This window comes from Tenebrio molitor, chromosome 7 (genome assembly GCF_963966145.1).
Source record: "Tenebrio molitor chromosome 7, icTenMoli1.1, whole genome shotgun sequence".
NCBI classification, from domain to species: Eukaryota; Metazoa; Arthropoda; class Insecta; order Coleoptera; family Tenebrionidae; genus Tenebrio; species Tenebrio molitor.
Genome location: NC_091052.1, coordinates 12,718,411 through 12,738,141, shown reverse-complemented (window position 1 = coordinate 12,738,141; position 19,731 = coordinate 12,718,411). Strand labels below are relative to the sequence as shown.

Below are 19,731 nucleotides of genomic sequence, written 5' to 3'. Positions count from 1 at the left end.
CAATTTTCAACCAGGCAACCTTCTATACAAATTAGTCAATTCTACCAACCTTGGGTAGCGCTGAAGTGTTCGCCCTCTGGTGGTGCTACACGAAACTAAAAAGGAAGTAAAATGTCAAATTGAATCTGGGTGTTACGACTTCACAATCTTTGACGATGAAAATAAAAAACAAATTTCGATAAATATTTTATTTTTTCTCAGAATTTCTCTTCCTTCTTCTGCGTCTCTGGCGCTTTTCCTCTCGCAGATTACAATTTTGATAAATAATCTCGCAGTTGGCTTTGCCTAATCCAAGAATTGAGGCTTTCAAACTGTCAAGCATCGATGTTGCCGGATTTACATTTTTGGTGAGGCGGCCGGACATCCAACTCATTCCTAAGCTAAAAGCAACGTTTACAAAGTCACAATGTTGTGTAGAAAAATAAGTTGTAGAACACAAAGAAATGCAAGATCTGAGATTTCAAGACAATCTTGTAAAAGAAAGTTGTGAGTTCCCCTCCACCATCAGAAATTACAACTTACGGTACAGACCTGAATCCTTGGAGTCTGCGTGGAACAACTGATTTTTCTATCCTACTCTATCCCATCTGCTGCTAAGATTAACTAAACTAAAATCTACATACCTCCAGACTGGTATAAGTATTTTGTTGTTCCCCTCCACACTCCTCGAGAATTTATTATTTTCGCATAGTGTTTGCCTCAAGCAGTTCCCGTCGTCGTCATTGGCCACAAACGCTGCCTCAATTGAGGTCAAAATCCTCCTAGCCAGCTCGTTCAAAGCCTCGTTGTTCGGATTCGTAATAGTAGGCATGTCTCTCTTTAGCCTCAAGTTCACCGGGTCCCTCCCGGTCGCGGTCCCTCCAGTGCCGGTGCCCGTGCCACCGGTACCAGTTCCAGTTCCTCCGGTACCGGTACCGGTTCCGCCGGTTCCAGTACCTGTGCCGGTGCCGCCAGTTCCGGTACCTGTGGAACCACCTCCTGTAGGCTCTCCGTCTCCTCCAGTCCCACCCCCATCTCCCGTGCTTGTGGTCCCGTCGCTTCCAGTGCCACCGCCATCTCCCGTGCTCGTGGCGCCATCTCCACCAGTACCACCCCCATCCCCTGTGTCAATGTCTCCACCTCCATCCCCTGTGTCAATGTCTCCACCTCCATCCCCTGTTCCCGTGGCTCCGTCTCCACCGGTGCCTCCCCCATCGCCCGTACCCGTGGCTCCATCTCCGCCGTCTCCGCCGGTGCCGCCTCCATCTCCCGTGCCCGTGGCTCCGTCTCCAGTGCCTGTGGTACCGCCACCGTCTCCCGTGCCCCCGCCCGTGCCTGTGTCACCCCCACCGGTACCACCGCCGGTCCCGGTACCACCCGTGCCGCCACCAGTACCCCCACCTGTCATACCAGTTGAAGTCGGACTCATGCTCATCGGCATCATCATTCCGGTTGCTGTCGAGGCATTGTTGTGCTGTGGCAAAAACTGTTAAAAAAGTACTGCAAACCGGGTACCACTTACCGCCATAGAAATGCACATGATGACATGGATTATGAACATGCCGAACGACAAGTACGCCAACGCTGTTAAAGCGATGTCGAAGAGATCCGAAAGGTCGTGCTCTTTCTCGCTGTGACTCTCTTCGTGAACGACATGGTACTTGGGTTGTTCGTGAATTATGGGTTCCGGTTCCTGAACTCCGTGACCGCTGAATCCCGGATGACCTGAAAATTATCTGTCATTATGTGTTTTTGGAAGTAGTACTGTAGGTGCCTCCGCCTCCTCCGTGTGCCGACATTCCGCCGTAACCACCACCGCTTCCTCCTCCGTACGGATATCCGCCGCCACCACCTCCACCATGCGGACCACTTTGGGGATACGGATAACCGCCGCCTCCACCGGAGAAACCACTATGACCCAGCTTGGCCGGAGGACCTCCTTGTTGCTGCTGATGGAAGGAGTACCCCATGATTTGACCGTCATAATCCTCATTCAGCTCGTCGTCCTTGTCGGCGTCTTCCCCATGGTCGTCCACGCGATTATTCACGTTGTCGTAGTGGCGATAGATGTCCTCCAAAGTAGTACTCCTATACAATTTTCATCAAATAAATAAATCTCGCTCAAAATGTAAAATTATTTTTTTATATTTGTATTCCTACTTGGACAACCAGTCCTTGTAGTTGGAGGACCCCTCGTCCTGCAGCAACTGATTTTTCACCGACACCTTGTCCTTCGCATGCGTCTGTATACCGTGTGTGTTCGATCCCATCCTTCTTTTTATGCGAGACAGCGTCATATCACCGATTATTTCCTCCGCGACGTAATTCCGACACAAATACTCGTTCATTTTCGACCTGGAAACACTCCTGATGATTCAACACCCCCAAAAAATCACTCCACCTGTGAAATCCCATCGTTTCCATCGCCTCATCGAAAGTCCCATCGCCTTCCCTGGAAGTCAAATCGCCACCGACGCTATCGTTGAAATTCCTGATCGCTCCTTTGGGATTTTCAAGCATGAGTAGCGTCCCAGGCATGTAATCCTCCGCCAAGATATCGTCCACATCGATGATGTTGTTCGTTGCAATTTGCACTACTTTTAACAAAACTACGATTAAGAAGATATCAACGCGCACAAACATTTTTCCCTGCGGACTGTTGGAGCACAAGTGTTAACAGTGAATCTGCATTTCCGTCTCTCCAGTTAAGACTTCTGAAGCGGATCACGACAATTTTTACGAGATCGCACCGTGAAATGTCGCGATATTATTTTTAAATGGTCATGGTACCGGATGCGCCGTTAGGAGACAATTACAGACGAATTTTCTGGTACTCTCCTGCAAAGAGAATTATTGTAGTGTTAGTCACAAATTAAATTAGCGGCACAGAGAGTTAAACTTAATACACAAAAAATTAAGATCATGGATAGGGGGAAAACAAATTTTAAAAAAGTCTTCTGCAATTATCCAAAAAAATTTAACGAAGAACCTATTCTGTAGACATTTTTTAAAAATAGTTATTTATGTTAATAAGGACGAAAAAGAAAATATTTGCTCGAAATTGCGAGGCAAAACCGAGTGCAGCAATAGCGATGAGTCCGAAATATTGTTTTCGTCCACGTGTCATATATTATTTTTTAGTCGATTACAATAATACGATTACTCGTAAATATTTTTATTCCGTTGTCAAAGTGACGTTTGATCAATAATTTTGAAAAAATGCGGGCTGTTAAAAACTCTCTTAACAACCCTGAGTGTTGCCAGGGTGTTATTAACAACTTAACTGTTGTCGATTGTGGAATATTATTCATTGCTTAACAAAATAGCGGACGAAAATTATTTTTCGGCCTAGGACGAAAAATAATGCTTTGAGGAAAAGATGACGTTTTCGTCCAGATTTTCAAACCAAGAAATACTTTATGGTACAATCAACTAAAAAATATTTTTTAAACAAATGCGTCTTAGAAGTTATTGAGCTTTTCAATTTAATAACAATGAAAAAATATATATTTTTTTTGTTCTTAAAAAGTCCAATTCATTTATCAAACAGATTTCAAGGGAGATGTTTACAAAATAAACACAAAAAAACCCTTGAATAGAATTTAAAATTGACTTAAATTAAATTCAATTGTCTAAAGTATTATTTTTTCCAATTGTGAAAATTCTCTCAAAAAGTACCTATTACAAAAAATATTGTGACAATAGTTTTAAAAATAATTTTTTTATTGTTCCATTTCCAATAAATACTCTTCATCACAGTTAAAATGAAAAAAAACACTTTCAATTGAAAGTTGTAACATTTTTTACTAAACTTTAGACTTTCTAGGGCAACACCCCCCAAATAAATTTATTTCGTTCAAAATATTTTGTTTCGTGCTTTTTTAAACATTAAAATAAAGTGTAGAATAACAATTTAAAATTTGTTTGTCAAAGGATCGAGTCCTGCGAATTGTAAAGAAAGAATGAAAAACCAGCAAGATTGGAAAAATTCTAATTTTTATTTCCTAGCTAAGGTTTTTTTTAAAGTGAAATTGTTAACTTTAGATGTAGTGGAAAGAAATCCGATCGTTTGAGACAAGAAACGGAGAGGATAATTTTTCTGTGAGCTTTGAAAGCTCCGTAAAGCTCCCCAATCAATATCGGTATTGTTGTACCCAGCATGGCGCAATTTCAAATATGGAATGTAACACCTATCCCGTGTAAAACGCGTGTACAAATGTACTAATATCAAAAGTGTCAACCCATAATATGGTAAACGGTAAACAGTAGTCATGATTGGTAGAGAGGATGGATGCGCGAGCATCATCTCTTTCAGACTCCCCTCTCGGTAACGGCTTTTATACCTATTCGCTGTTTTGCTCTATTGTTGCAATAATAAATGATTTCTGTACTCCGGGATAGTCTGAAATAACGCTTCTAAATGGGATATATTTTCTCCTGAAAGCATTGCAAAGTGTTTTTAATACATTTTAGTAAATGGACTTTATTGTATACCAACACTTGCACAAAATCCCCATACAAATCACGGCAGCCCTGGAAAACAAGGCATCTCTGTGAATTTTGGTCCTGGAGGATCAAGAACTGGTTAATTGTTGATTAGCGTCGCGTTTGATCTTAGCCAAATGGGAGGATAAATCTTGTTTCGATTTTCGATTGTGGATATTTGTGAGGCGTTGTGAGCCGGTGAACAGCGCCTGAAGAGCTTTTAGTGGTGATTTATCTGTTTGCGATTGGCTGTCATGTGCTGGTAGGAAACCTACATGGGTGGTTATACAGTTTTAAACAGGTGTTCCGGACAGGTCTATTCACACTCTTGTTATATCGTTAGCGAGGTTAAAAGCAAAAATCTCGGGAAATTATTTTAATAAGGCTCACTCCCTCGAACCGGTGCACAATTGAAATGCAATTTGTGGGGGGCGAGAACGATTCATTACGTCGGTGATAAAACCCATCAAGTAACGGGGCATCGCTTACATCAAACAATATGGCCTCGATGTAAATTTATGGTGTAAAATGATATCAACCACTTAACTACATTTATCTCCCCCATTTGGTGGATGCTGTTAACCAGGGAACATCAAATAACTAATACAATGGCCGTTAATGCGGCTATATCTCGATGTTATGAAAAACTCATCTGGTTGAGTAGTGTGGGAGAATTATAATAGCTACGTGTGTATTCGTCCAGTGATTTCAAACAGGCTACATTATGATCCGGGGTTTGAGGGTCATTTCCGACGAAACTTGCACCGCAAAACTTGATGCATCTAGTGCAGTTGAATTCACAACATTATTCTGTTCGACAGATTATAAAGTAAATTTGAAAAAGTGAAACAATTTTTGCGAAATTGAAAAAATAGGGAAATATTTATTTCATACAAGATAATTTAAAAATTTGTTTTTTTGCATATCGTAATGAAACTAGTACTTTTTTACACGAAAAATCGTAATGAAAGTAGCACTTTTTTAAACGAAAAATCGTAGTGAAAGTAGTACTTTTTACAGTATTTTATTCCATCTTCTTGGAGATGATTGCAAACCATACCTACCTTTTTTTTAATTTTTCATAAATCCTTTTAGGCCAAATTCTCAACTTACAACGTTGTGCAAAAAAATAGCATGTACAACATGTTATGAAAGTTTCATTTTTTCACTCATTTGCTTGATTAACTCGGGCCACGCCCTCGTTAATCAAACTACAAATTTGTAAAAAAAAGTATGACTTTCATAACTAGTTGTACAAATAACTATTTTTATTATTAAAGGATTTATAATAAATAATCTACTTTGTAGACTTTTTTCACAAAGTGTTTTAGAGACAATGTATTTTCAAAAAATAATTAATATGTTTGTCTTTGACCTAAGAAGGAGCTAAGACTAACAAAACTTCAATTTTACAAGCGTTTTCAGAAATATTGTTTTTTTTTTACCAATTTATTTAACGGATGAGTTTTACAAAGCAAATATTACAAAAAACTCGTTGACTAGAACATCAAAAATTAAACTTAAAAGAATGTTAAATGTTTGATTTACAAATGTTACTTCTAGGTGACACTCGCAAAAAATGTAAACCTTTTGCAAGAGAAATCAAGTGTATTTAAATTGAAATTTATTTAAATATTTTTACAAAATAAGAAGTTTCAAGGAATGTACACTTCAGAATTGATTTTTTACCAAATAGATTATTTTGGTGATCGATTTGATGATAGAACGTTACAAAATATTTTTAAAACATGTTTTATGATGAGACTCACCATTAATAAAAATGTAAATTAAAAAAATTACAAATCTTCACAAGATTTTTAAGCTATTTCTTAAAAAGTTTATCCTTTTTCAAAAGTAATTGACTTTAACAGCCAGTCTATTACAAATGTCCACAAAACTTTGAAGAAACGAGTGAAAGCTATGTCTGAAAAAATCCAAATTTTTCAAAAAAATTTAACGAAGAACCTATTTTGTAGACATTATTAAAAAAAATATTCTTAAAACAAACGCGTCTTAGACGTTACTTTAGGACCATTTAATAAAAGAAAAAAATTAATTGAACACTGCACTACGTCTGCGAAAATTTTTCAATTTAATGAGATTGTTCTTAAAAAGTCCTAACTCATTTATCAAACAGATTATTTTAGAAATGCATTCAAAGGAAGATTTTTCCAAAATAAATACAAAAAATTCGTTGAATTGAATTTAAAATATATAATAGTATATTATTTACTGAGCGGATAATGATGGCTATAACTCGTGAGGGTGATTTTTTGTCACAAGGCGAAGGCGAGTGGCGTAATTCATCCGAGCCATTATCTGCGAGTAGAATACTATACTTTTTCTACGACTGTAAAAAGAAATTGACAAATAAGTTTCATTATGAGACAAACTGAAACTGACATTTTACAATTATTATTGCTTTGTATACTTGATAAAATGGCCGGCAAAAAAAATTAGCCATCACTTTTGTGTCACGTCAATACCAAATGTGTAACTAATGCTTTTTTGACACTGACATTTAAATGATGGCTAACTTTTTTTGCCGGCCAGTGTACCATTGCATTAAAATTTGCAATTGAACGTCATAAACTAATTGCTATGATATTTGCTGTAATTTTTGTATTTTTTGAAATTATTATTCAACGGGCTGTGGGTCATGAACCCTGTTATCTAATGAAAAACACTTTATTAATTACAGTATTATAAAATAGGAGTAGAAAAAGGTAATACAAAAGAAGATCAGAATTTTTTCAAGTTTTTTGTAAGATGATAACTTGTAGCTAAATATTTTTACAAAACAAAACCACGTTATAAAAAAAAAACATTCAAGAAGAGTTGTGAAGATTATTATCCTTAAAGAATTTAACTTGTTTTCAAAAGAAATTGCTTCAATACATTTTAAGAAAGATGTTTAGGAAACTTCCAAAAACTTGTGAAGTAGAATTTCAGTTTGGACAAAATTCAATTTAAAAGAATGTTGAATGCTTTTAAAAAACCTATCTTGTAGTTATCTTGTAATTATTGTGAATTATTGATAGCATTAAAAGATGGCAATCAGCGAACACATTTTTTTTTTCAATAAAAATCTGTGTTGTAGTTATTATATAATATTTATTTCAATAAATTTAATTTCATATTTCCACGAAATAACAGCTTGGCATTAAAAAACAAATTGATCTAAAAAATCTTTCAATTATCAAAAGATTTTTAATCAGTAACATATTTCCTAGACACTGTTTTAAAAACTTTTTGGTTCTTTTAAGAAATTATGGCGATTTAGAGGTAGATTTCATTTAATTTAATATTCAATAAAGTATTGTGATACTTTATATCGTGTTTCTTTTAAATTTCACCAAGTAGGCGTTGAAGAGTCGGTTGTGAACGCACCACGGATTACAGATCACACATGTTAAAAGCTAACCTCACTTTTTGCCTTGTTTGTGTTTTTACTCTGCAAACTGACAAATGGTGCATTCACAATCGACTCTTCAATGCCACCTTTGAGGTGATATTTAAAAAAACACCCTATAGTTTTGCTCTTACAACCGAATTTTTTGGAAAAATGTAATTAATCTTAAATCGATCATTCATTTCAAAAATATTTTCACTAGAATTCACAGTAATCCGTAACGTAGAGGGGGTTTTCAAGTTTTGCCACCCCTCGGGTCAAGGGGCACCTAGAGTTTGCTAGGGCAATGCCACTTGTCTCTTCAAAGTAGGACTCTAGATTATAAAATATCTCTGCCGCCACCCAAAACTGACTCAAATTTTTTGTTTTTTTATTTTTTCAAATACTTATTACATTTTCAAAATGTTTCGGAATTTCTCAAAATATCAGGGCGATCTTAAACCAACAACGTTGAGACCAAAATATTATCCTGTTCTGTAAAGCAAAAGCGTGCAGCAAAATATTTAAGATTTTGGTCAGGACTAATAAAAGTAAAGATTTGAAATTTGTTTAATTGGAAAGATGAGAAAGTGGTCTTTCCTCGGGATCAATAATGACGAAAAACAATAGATCGATGAAAGGGGGTAGGGGTGAGAGGAGGACAGGCGAAATCCGCCCCGTTCGTTAAGGTAGAAAATAATCGTGATCTAATTTTTCTGTCTCGATGGAATGAAATATGGTAAAACGCTCCACCGGCAGCTATAAGACCAGCAATAAGGGTGTAAACGGTTGAGAACCACACGTAAAAGGAAGTATAAAGGTGCGAAGATGGATTTTAGGGCAAGTTGAAAACACGCGAAATACCAATCTGTAGCGGCGGCTGACGAGATGAGCAACACGGGGCGGGCATTTTAGAGGGAGGGACAGGTACGAGGTGTTAGTTGATTCAGCAAAGGATCTAATGGACCAACCTTACACGCCACAGTAGCTGAAACACAAACTAGTCGTCATAACCATCTCCAATCCTTTGCACCTTGTGCGATAAAAATCATGGAACGGTACGAGAGTGACCGCGAAATGTCCGACGACGACCAAAATTATCTGGAATCGGACTACACCACCGACGAGGAGCACAGCCTCGACATCGTCTCGACGAATCAGGACGAGGGGAGCTTCGCCGAAGACCAGAAGGAGGAGAGCTCGTGCGAGGACAGTGCCAACGCCAACAAGTTCTCCATCGACAGTATCTTAGGACTGAACAGGAAATGCAAGGAGGATGACAAGTGCGACAAGGGGGTCCCTGCCAAAGACATTAAGTTTGTTAAACCGACACCGTTGCCGGCGGCGCCTCGCACAGGTTAGCTCTTTGCATTATTACTACACATTTTGACAGTTCACACCTAATCGAAAACTCTTAATCCACAACCATTTTGACTTGATTGTTCTACATTTCTAAACCAAATAAAATTCGCAAGATTTTCAAAGAAATTATTTTCGATAATGCTTTTTGTCTGTCATTCCTTAAAACAAAAAATATTTACTCCTGGCAAATTTTCAACTGTTGGATAAACAAATCATCTCCTTAAACATTGAACAAATATTTTATTTAAAGTGCAGCAGAGATGACTCTGCAATTAATTATTCGTCGAATGTAAAATGCTTTTTTACTGGTGCAACACGAACTGGCCAAGATAATTTCTCGATAATTGAACAAATGCAAATCAAAAACAAAACATTTTCTGTGCTTTTGTTTAAATATAAATTTGCCAGATTAACGCCGAACGTGTTAATCACGATACACATACACAATAAGTCTTGTTTATCGATAATCATGTAGTAACTGGTAATTTTTTACTTGTTTTTTCCATTACACAATAAGTGTAATCACTTTTATTAGATTTTTTATATTTGTAGGTTTATATCAGTCAGTGATAGACCTGCAGCAGTACGGAAGACCGGATCCGGCACCTCCTGATCCCGGTCTGCTGGAGTTTCTGTCGAATTCGAAAAGTTCCAGTTCGCAAAATACGTCTTCGGATTCTTCGTACCTTCCGTATCATCTGCATCCCGGGACCAGTTCGTCGTTTATCTACACGAACTGGTTGAGTTCGACGGGAGAACACAAAAATTCTAGTCACATCTTCGGATTACAAGGTAAGTTTCAAATTAATTTGTTAAGAGTCGGAGAGAGCGAAGACAGAAAATTTATTGGAAATGTATCTGGCTGAAGACTTTGAGGAAAAATATTAAACCGAGAAAGCTCTAAGGCGGTATTATCAATTTCAATCTTGGATTTTGATTTTAACACATTTTTTAAAAAAATCAAGAAGTTTTCCAAATTTTGCATTCCTCTAGAACAGTAATCGTAACTTATCCTGGAAGCGACAAGAATCTTTCATTCTTCCACCAACATATTTTTTTATTTTTCCTATTTTTATGACTTTTATTACTGTTTTATTCGCCATGATTTCTTCTTCATTAATTTCGTCTAGGCGTTCTTACTGAATGTTTTAATTTTTCTTCAACATTAGTATCAGTTATAAAAATTATCTGTTGATATTTAAGTCGCATTTACCAATTTGTTTTCCTGTTCCTTAGTGCAGTTTTGTTTGAAGTAAGTGAATTTGAAAAAATCAATTAAATTATCGATGTCGAAGCCATACGTGACTTCCATCTCTCAAAACAATTAATCAAAATGATTTTTTATATAAAAATGTTTAGTAAAATATGACACAAAGCCCTTAGAGACGCAATACAGAGTGAGTCACGTTTTACCGCCTAATCGAAAACACCCACTTCTAATCGAAGGTAAAATAACAAGACCTAATTTTTTTATCGGATACAATTTTCAATTCTACGAAAACTTTTTGCTTTGTCAATTTTACGACTTTGGCTCGAGGGTTTAAACTTTTAATAAAAATGCCCAAATATCAACGAGTAAAATTGTCTAAAGCAGATAGGTATGCCTATTAAAAATTAGGTCATGTTATTTTTGACAAGGTTAATTCCAGAATACTAACTTTAACGTTAGGTAATTATTTATTTATAATACAGTTATTAAAAACACAATTATTAAAAACAATTTGAGAACCTGACACTTTTGACCGATGACAGAAAAGTAGGACGTTTTTATCGCAATAAACATTTTTGATTGGATAAACACGCACGTTTGATGTACGTGGGAATTCATCGGTTTAAAATTTTCAAAAAATTCAGAAATTTTTGTGTGTAAATATTTCGATTTAATTCAATAACCGTTACATTAATTTACATAATTTTTTACTGAGAGTCCCTTCAAACATTTAGAAAAAATTTGGTGTCATTGAAATCATGCAAACATCACAGGTTTTTGAAATAAACGAAATTTGATATTAAAGTGCAAAATTTAGCGATTTATTTATTAAGTTGATTTATAAATTGAGCGGTCACTTCCACAAAAGACGTTGACATGGGTTATTTATGGTACCATTTATACGGATTTAAGAATTACTAGAAAAGTTCTCAACAGATGTTTGTTGGCTGTTTACCAACAATGAGGTATTTATTTAGACATTGTAGTTGTAAATCTTGGTAATTTTTCGCTGTTAAAGTTAAAATTGAAAAACTAATATGTAATTTTCTTTTGATGCGAATTTGAATTAATTGTGAATCGATTTTTTAAATTTTATGGCTCTGAATGAAGTAATACGGCAAAATTGATTGCTCATCATTTGAAGTCTTACATCAAGGGAACGTTTCGTAATTTTTATTATTTTTTTAATAGGGTTTATCGTGCGGACGGTAAAACTTGACACACCCTGTATGTACTGTACTTGGATAAGTAGAATATACAGTACGTTCGTAAAGCTTGGAATAAATTCGATAAAACTATAAGTATTAATTTCTGAGAAAAATCCTTGAAGGCATACTAGCCTTCGTACTAGCTAAATGATGAATGAAAAAAACTGACGCGTTACATAACAATTTTTTTGAGAAAATGACAAATTTGACTTCAAAAAATTTAATTTAATTTTTAACTTAATTTTTTTTTTAATAGATTTAGTTACAACGGAAGGTTTATTTTAATAGACCAAACAATTTAGAACGATTTGCGGTAGAAAATTCGCACTGAAACGGAACAAATAAGCCCTGACATTATTGAGCGCAGTGTACAAAGTATCGGTGAGTGCCAAATAGTTGGCGGGAGGCAATTTCAACATTTGCGTTAAATTTTATTGTTAAGCTGAGATGTTTGTTTGATTTTGTTTGTGGTCAATTAAAATTTTTACATTAAAAATTAAGTTAAATTTTTTAAGTAACATTCGTCATTTTCTCTAAAAATTGTTACGTAAGGTATCAATTTTTTTAATTAGTCGTTTAAGTACTAAGAATGTCTACCAGAAAAAGATGAAAGAAGTGAGAGTTGTCATTTAAAAAAAATATTGATGACGTCAATATTAGGAGACAAGCTGTTAACTTAAATAACGTACTGTACAACATGCACTTTTTAAAAACAAAGTTGACCTCTTCGAGGATTTTTCTCAGAAATTAATTACAATTTTATCGAATTTATTCCGAACTTTACGAACGCACTGTATGTGCAAATTTTGATATATTTCCAAAATAAGTGATCCGATTTACAATAAAATCAGCGATTCTTGCATCCGCATCGTGGCGAATATTTTACAAGAAGAGAATTTTAGATCGGTGCATTTTTGCAAAAGTTATCCTGAATGAAAATTTCACAAAATTGGATATATGTAATTCCAAAACCACCGATTTAATTGGCTTCCATATCAATTGATTTGCTGTCCCAATAAAAACGAAAGAAACAGTAAAGTCGGTTAATTTTTGCAGAAGTTATCATAAACGAAAAGATTAGGAAAAATTGCGTATATTTTCGACAACAAATCCGATTGATACCAAAATCAACAGGCCTGGACTCCTTAGTGAGGCAAACATTTTGCAGAAGGAAAAATTCAGATCGGCATATTTTTGTAAATGTAATCGCGAACGCAAAAAAAATTCCATCGACAGGAAGACGAACATAAAAATGGAAAAATTAATCATTTTTGTTTATTAAATATTGTAAATAATTTTAACATAACCACAAGACATGAAAGAGAAATTTCTTTTGCACATTTCTCAAGTAATGAAAAAATATTTGACAGGCATCCATCCTTCTTTGCTAATACAAGAGGATTTTATCTTTCTACCAACATATTTTTAAACAAATTTCAATTCAACGTGATTTACGATTCATCAATTTTATTTATCTTCTGTTCCTGCTAAATCATTTCATATTTCTTCAACCATGGTTTTAAGTCACATTTAATTATTTCATAAGTATGCCATGCCTATGTCAACATCATCTAATATTTCTCTTGACGAAAATGATAGTTTTTTTGAATTTAAATATCCTCAAGACTCAAGATTTCGTTTACGAACTACCCACTGGAAAATTAGTGATAAAGATTTAACCGACGCAGGTCCTTCGAACGTTAATATAAATCTTGACGAAAAATTCGGAAATGTCAAGAAATGTCAAAATACAATTTATGAAGATAAATTAGTTTTTCAATGTGAAGAGTGCAACAGGAATTTTAAAAATGAAAAGGGTCTTAAAATTCATAGAACAAGAATCCATGGACTAATGGGACAATCTTTTTTGTGTGAATCATTTTCCTCAAAAATTGATAAAACAAGAAGGAAAAATGAAACAATCCATCAATCTATACCTACTTCCATGGACTATGAGAAACAATCCGGATCACAAGATAGTCAACCTGATGGATCTCAACGATTACGTTGTACTCTATGTCCTGGAAAATCATTTAAGGATAACAACAGATTGAAAATTCACGTAGATAAGTATCATGTCGATAATAATCTATCAACTTTTTCTACTTCTTCTTCAACCGATTCAATAACAAAATTGCTAATTAATTTGAAACTTCAGTTACCAACTATTAGAAGAATTCCAAAAGCTTGCAGACATTTAGCTGCAGATAAATTAAGTTCCATTATTAATAATTGTCTTTCGACCAAATCATTATCATCCTTTGAGAATCTTTTGCTTTTTTCGTATAGAGCTTTCAATGTAGCAGAGAAATCTGATAAGTCGTTGAATAAGCATATAAAAGAAAATCTTTCTAATTTTGAAGTACCTCAAATACGAACTGGTTCTAAGAAACGTACAAATTTATCATTAGCTAAGAAAGTAGAAGCAAAAGTAGCCGATTTTGATATCAGAGGAGCTGTTAAATTATTGTCCTCGGATGACTCATTAGCTTCATTCAACGAAGATGTTGCTGAAGAACTTAAAAAAAAACATCCTTCACCATCTCGCGAACTTTTTTTCCCAGACCCTTTCAAACCAGGAGACATTAGTTTAATAGTCAATGAGCAAAACGTTCGAGAAGCTATCAATTCATTTCCTGCCGGTTCTTCACCAGGTTTAGATGGCATGAGACCACAATACTTGAAAGATATCATATCTTTGTCAGCGGGTGAAGCAGGTCAGAAGGCACTAAGAGCTTTAACCAAACTGTGCAATTTTTTATTATCTGGGCAACTTCCTTCAGAAATCTGCCATTTATTGTATGGCGCGTCTTTATGTGCCCTTAACAAAAAAGATGGAGGAATTAGACCGATCGCTATCGGAAACTGTTTGCGAAGATTGACCTCAAAGCTAGCCTGTTTTCAAAGTCGAAATATTGTAAATTCGTATTTATCTCCACACCAACTTGGAGTTGCAACTAAACTAGGATGCGAAGCAGCAATTCATACCACACGAACCTTTGTTAATAACGATCAAAACCGTGGCAAAGTTCTTCTTAAATTAGATTTCAAAAATGCCTTTAACTCAGTCGAACGGGATTGTATTCTGAAAGAAGTCCAATGTCATACCCCACTTCTGTACCCTTATCTTTATCAATGCTATAGAAATCCTTCAACTTTATTTTTCGGTAATCATTTAATTTCTTCTTCTGTTGGAGCTCAGCAAGGAGATCCCTGCGGTCCCATGATTTTTAGTCTTGCCATTCAACCAATTATTTTATCTTTGGATTCTCAAATGAATATATGGTATTTAGATGATGGAACCTTAGCTGATTACCCAGAAGTAGTTTTATCCGACTTTAAGAAAGTTATAAATTTATCTCAGGAAATTGGCCTTGAATTAAACTTTAACAAATGCGAGATCTTTTGCTGTTCTGGAGACACAGATTTAAAAGTCATAAAGGAATTTCAAAATTTAGCACCAGGCATTAAAATCTGTGACCGAGAAAGTTTATCTCTTTTAGGCTCTCCAATCTTTGACCAAGGTTTCAAAAACACCGTCGAAAAAACTATAATTACAGTTGAAAATCTTTTAAACAAAGCTGAACTCCTTAACAGACACGTGGCTTATACTTTAATCAAAAACTGTCTTTTCATACCAAAATTTAATTTTTTATTAAGAACAACTCCATTTTGGAAATTTTCTAATTATGTTAATTCAATTGATTCTTCTTTAAAGTCTTGTTTAGAGAGAATACTTAATTTACGTTTAACTGATTTACAATGGCGTCAGTCCACTTTACCGATTAGATTTGGTGGTCTGGGAATTCGTCGCATTTCCGATATTTGCCTCCCTGCTTTCCTATCTTCAATTAATGGGGTTAAAAAGCTTGTTTCTTTATTACTAAACTCAAAGGATAATGAGCTTAATATTCACCATTATGATGAAGCTTTAGCAGCCTGGGGTGTAGCAAATGAGAACGAAATACCAACAATTCCACAATTTCAGAAGAATTGGGATAATATTAATATCAAAGGAATAATTGCCAATGACTTAATCTTTAATTCACCTAGAGACTTGGCTCGTTTTAAAGCTTTGCAATGCAGAGAATCAGGATCTTGGTTACATGCAATACCTTCTCCTAATATTGGTACTCTTTTAGATAACACTTCCTTCCAAGTTTGTATTGGTTTAAGATTGGGTTGTAATCTTTGTACACCTCATATTTGCAAATGCAATGCGAAAGTTGACGAAATTGGCACCCACGGTCTAAGTTGTTTCAAAAGCAGTGGTAGATTTTCAAGACACACTGAAATTAATTCCATTATCAATCGGTCTTTAACTTCAATTCATGTGAATTCAACTTTAGAACCAAACGGACTGTCTCGGGATGACGGAAAACGCCCAGATGGGATGACTTTAGTACCGTGGATTAAAGGTCAACCTTTGGTTTGGGACGTTACTGTTGTAGATACACTTGCAGACAGTTACGTATTGAAATCATCTGAAGTCTCAGGTTTTGCCGCTGAAATGGCTTGCAAACGCAAACATAGCAAATATAGTTCAATCATTTCGTCAAACTACGTGTTTAAAGGTTTAGCATTTGAAACCTTAGGCCCTTGGTGCAAAGAAGCCATCGATTTCATTAATGTCATCGGAAACCGACTTATCGCGGAATCAGGCGATTCAAAATCAAAGAAATTCCTTTTCGAGAGGATTTCCCTTGCCATTCAACGTGGAAACGCTGCAAGCATTCGGGGCACTTTTCCAGATTCCGCAATATTATCGGAAATTTTTGTATTATAAAACAAAAATGTTTATGTAATTAATTTTATAAATTTTAAGAATTTTCATCTTCCAGTCTTTAAATTCTTGATAATTACAATTTTCCAAAATTATTAAAATAAATTAAAACGTACGTACACTTTAATAAAATTTACAGATACAATAGGACATGCAACAGAAATTTATTTTTTCCAATTTACCAACTGCATTTTTAAAATGATGAAAATATTAATTGGTCTGGTCTGAAACATATAAAATCATGAAAATTTGCTCACCTTGACTCTCAAGAGAGTCTCATCTGTCTGATCTTTCCAGCAACACATTTTTTCAATTTTACGGAATTAAATAAATCTCCGTTCAAATATATATAGGTATAACTCATTTATGAAAGATGAAGAATTTATTTATTTCGTGTTCGTCTTAAACCTTAAATTTTGAACAATTTTACTCTCTAGTTTGCTTTTATAATGTCTATGTCGGGTGTTCATTTAAATTTATCCTCAAAGAACGCACCACTCGTCAATTTGCAGAGTAAAAACGCAAAAAGTGAGGTTAGATTGAAACAGGTGATCTGTGATCTGTAATTCGTGGTGCGTTCACAATCGACTCTTCAACGCCTACTTTGAGGATAAATTTAAATGAGCACCCGATATAATACTTACAAATATTTTTCATTCTTTCCTGTACACATACCTAACCTATTTTTTCCTTATCTGTAAAACAAAAATAAAGGTTTAAAGGTGTTACGTAACTACTTCTTATACAATCTTCTTTCGTTTTTACAATGACACCAGTGTAAATCAAGGAAACAAAATTATATACAATGGCCGGCAATAAGAACTAGCCATCACTTTTGTGTTAAGTACGTCAAAATCCAAATGTGTAATTAATGCTTTTTTGACACTGACATTTAAATGATGGCTAGTTTTTTTTGCCGCCCATTGTAGTTAAGATGTTGCGTTCTTTAAAATCAACGAAGTACGGAACAAATCTTTTCAAAATTCCAAAAAACCCTACACGTACACTTATTTTTATACATTGTGTCACCTTATTCATGATCATGACACAATAGTCTTGTAGATCGTAAACTTTTAATCAAGCTTTTAAAAGAACACATCCTGCGACTGATTTTTTCGTATATTTCCTTATTCTTTCTGCACAATTGAATGTTTTTCAGGATTTACCTTTACTTCAACGTAAAATCCATAATTAAATACAAACAGGAAGAGTTCTGTAAACCGCTTCCAAACTACCTATTTTTATTAAGGATTTATGACACTTTTCGATTCTTCAATATCTTCAAAGTTTTCCTTCGAGTAAAAATCTTTTCTAGCATTTTTTACTCAAACATCTCCTCGTAAATGCCTCACAAGCGAATATTCTTCCGACGGAACATCAACAACATTTTCATCTTGTCTGGTCGGTTCATTTTCTTCTTTCGTCACAAGAACCAAATACCAGCGCCACCTCTCTTAAAACTAATCTACATAAAACGTGATTTTTCTCAATCGTTCCCCACGTCCGAACGCTTCTTGTAAAATCCATTTAGTCGCCGGATTCTCGAGAGAAAGAATCACCTTTTATTCCGAATAAAATGTTATTATTAAATACTTTTAAAGGTGTCCAATTAATCACATAAAAGACGTAAATGGTCGTTCATTACTTCACAATAGAGATGAACAATAACATGAATGATTGAAAATGGCCGGATCGCGTGCGGCTTAATAATAAGATGGCGTAATAAGAATTGAACAATTTACAAATCACTCCATTCGTAAACTCATTTGTTATAGTGTTTTCGGTAACCTGACGATAATTACTTCCACTTGCGATTTTTTCATCATGTACCTACTAGATGCAACGGTTTCGAAAAATCACCTCTTAATAGAACGTCTGTTTCAGCTGGTAGACAAACACGTAAATCACGTCTAACTTGTCATTTCTGTAATTGACTTCTTGGAAAATCGCCTGGTGTGAAAAAAAGAACTGTCCTGAACAGGCTTAAACAAACTATTAACTACTTTAACAAATAAAAATTTTTAACAAGTCAAACAATGTGTTTTACATACCTACATGATCGTTTTAGGAGCAGGTGGTTATGGCTATAAAATAGTTTGTCAACAGCGTCCGAAAGCGACAAGAAGGAGACTTTCCAATTCTGTCACTATTAGTGAATAATTTGTCGCGTATAAACGCATAATTGTTCAAATAGGCCCGCGTTAACACTAATTAGCAATATGGTTATGGTGTTTATGTTGTTGAATCCTGATCGTAAGTGCTAATTGAAAACAAAGGGCACGTTTTAAATGTATTTGCTTTTGGAATTACGGCGCGACTAGCGGCTGCACAAAATCCAGAAAAAGTGGGAGAGATTATGTGGTCGTGGTTGTTGACTTAGGAGTTTGACACTGTCATGTCACATAACTTACAAGTTGACAATTTGCCTGTTAAACACCTGTGTACTATTTCAAACACAATATTTATCCTGGCCTCGCGTTCACTACCGAATTTTTAGCATCAATTAAAAGCCCCCAGAGCGACCTCCTCGTCGACTTTCTCGCGACCAGATCGCAACAGTTATCGCCAATTATAACCGCCATAAAAAGAGCTTAATTCGACAGTACTAAATACATATTTATCGAAGTAAAAACGTAATTACTGGTGTGACATCAATAAGCAAACTTAAACATGTGTTAATGCTGCAATGTGACAATCGTGTTAGTAAATGCAAATCAGCTCTCGTTGTTTACATCTTTTTTTCACGACGACGGTTTTGAAAGCGCTCTCTAATCGCCCGGATTTTTCCCAGCGCCGAAGCCCGCCAACCGCCGCTCCCGCAAGCCCGGACTCGACCGGAAGCCCCGCCAGGCCTACAGCGCCAAGCAGCTGGAACGTCTCGAGACCGAATTCAAAGTCGACAAGTACTTGAGCGTCAGCAAGAGGATGGAGCTGTCCAAAGCGCTCAACCTCACCGAAGTACAAATCAAGACGTGGTTTCAGAACAGGAGGACCAAGTGGAAGAAGCAGTTGACCACCAGGCTGAAGATGGCGCAGCGCCAGGGACTCTTCCCGCCGCACTACTTCGCCCCGGCTGCGCAACAGTATTCTGCGCTATTCACGCCCTACTACTCGTCGCTAGGGTGCGTCTTCGGCGTTCCGACGATAGACGAGGCCGCCGCCGCGGGGGCGGAGGCTGCGAGGCGACCCACCACTTGATGAGTGCGCCGGACGGCGCTAGATGGTGCATCTGTCTGTAACTACCACCACGTTCTGTAAATTTGTATTTATCAAATAAAGTTTAAGTATTATCGAAGCCAAGCGTTGGGGGAAA

At 35.8% G+C, this 19,731-nt stretch overlaps 2 protein-coding genes across 3 annotated transcripts; one reads left to right on the top strand and one right to left on the bottom strand.

Annotated features, from left to right (window-relative positions):
• Positions 1-187: 187 nt before the first annotated feature.
• LOC138134972 (WAG22 antigen-like) lies at positions 188-8,968 on the bottom strand. 2 transcript variants are annotated; one of them, XM_069053585.1, is made up of 7 exons: positions 8,827-8,968; positions 2,381-2,817; positions 2,140-2,334; positions 1,754-2,067; positions 1,502-1,704; positions 624-1,453; positions 188-380 (listed from the first exon to the last, which is right to left on the bottom strand). In XM_069053585.1, exons 2-7 carry the CDS (start codon positions 2,620-2,622, stop codon positions 188-190), a joined length of 1,977 nt encoding a protein of 658 aa, XP_068909686.1. In that variant the 5' UTR covers positions 2,623-2,817; positions 8,827-8,968. The 2 variants fall into 2 exon arrangements, with proteins under 2 accessions (XP_068909686.1, XP_068909687.1); XM_069053586.1 differs by having other exon boundaries at positions 241-380; positions 532-1,453.
• LOC138134980 (homeobox protein vab-15-like) lies at positions 8,906-19,713 on the top strand. The gene is made up of 3 exons (XM_069053607.1): positions 8,906-9,212; positions 9,770-10,009; positions 19,210-19,713. The coding sequence occupies exons 1-3, from the start codon at positions 8,906-8,908 to the stop codon at positions 19,614-19,616; spliced, it is 954 nt and encodes a 317-aa protein (XP_068909708.1). The 3' UTR covers positions 19,617-19,713.
• Positions 19,714-19,731: the final 18 nt, after the last annotated feature.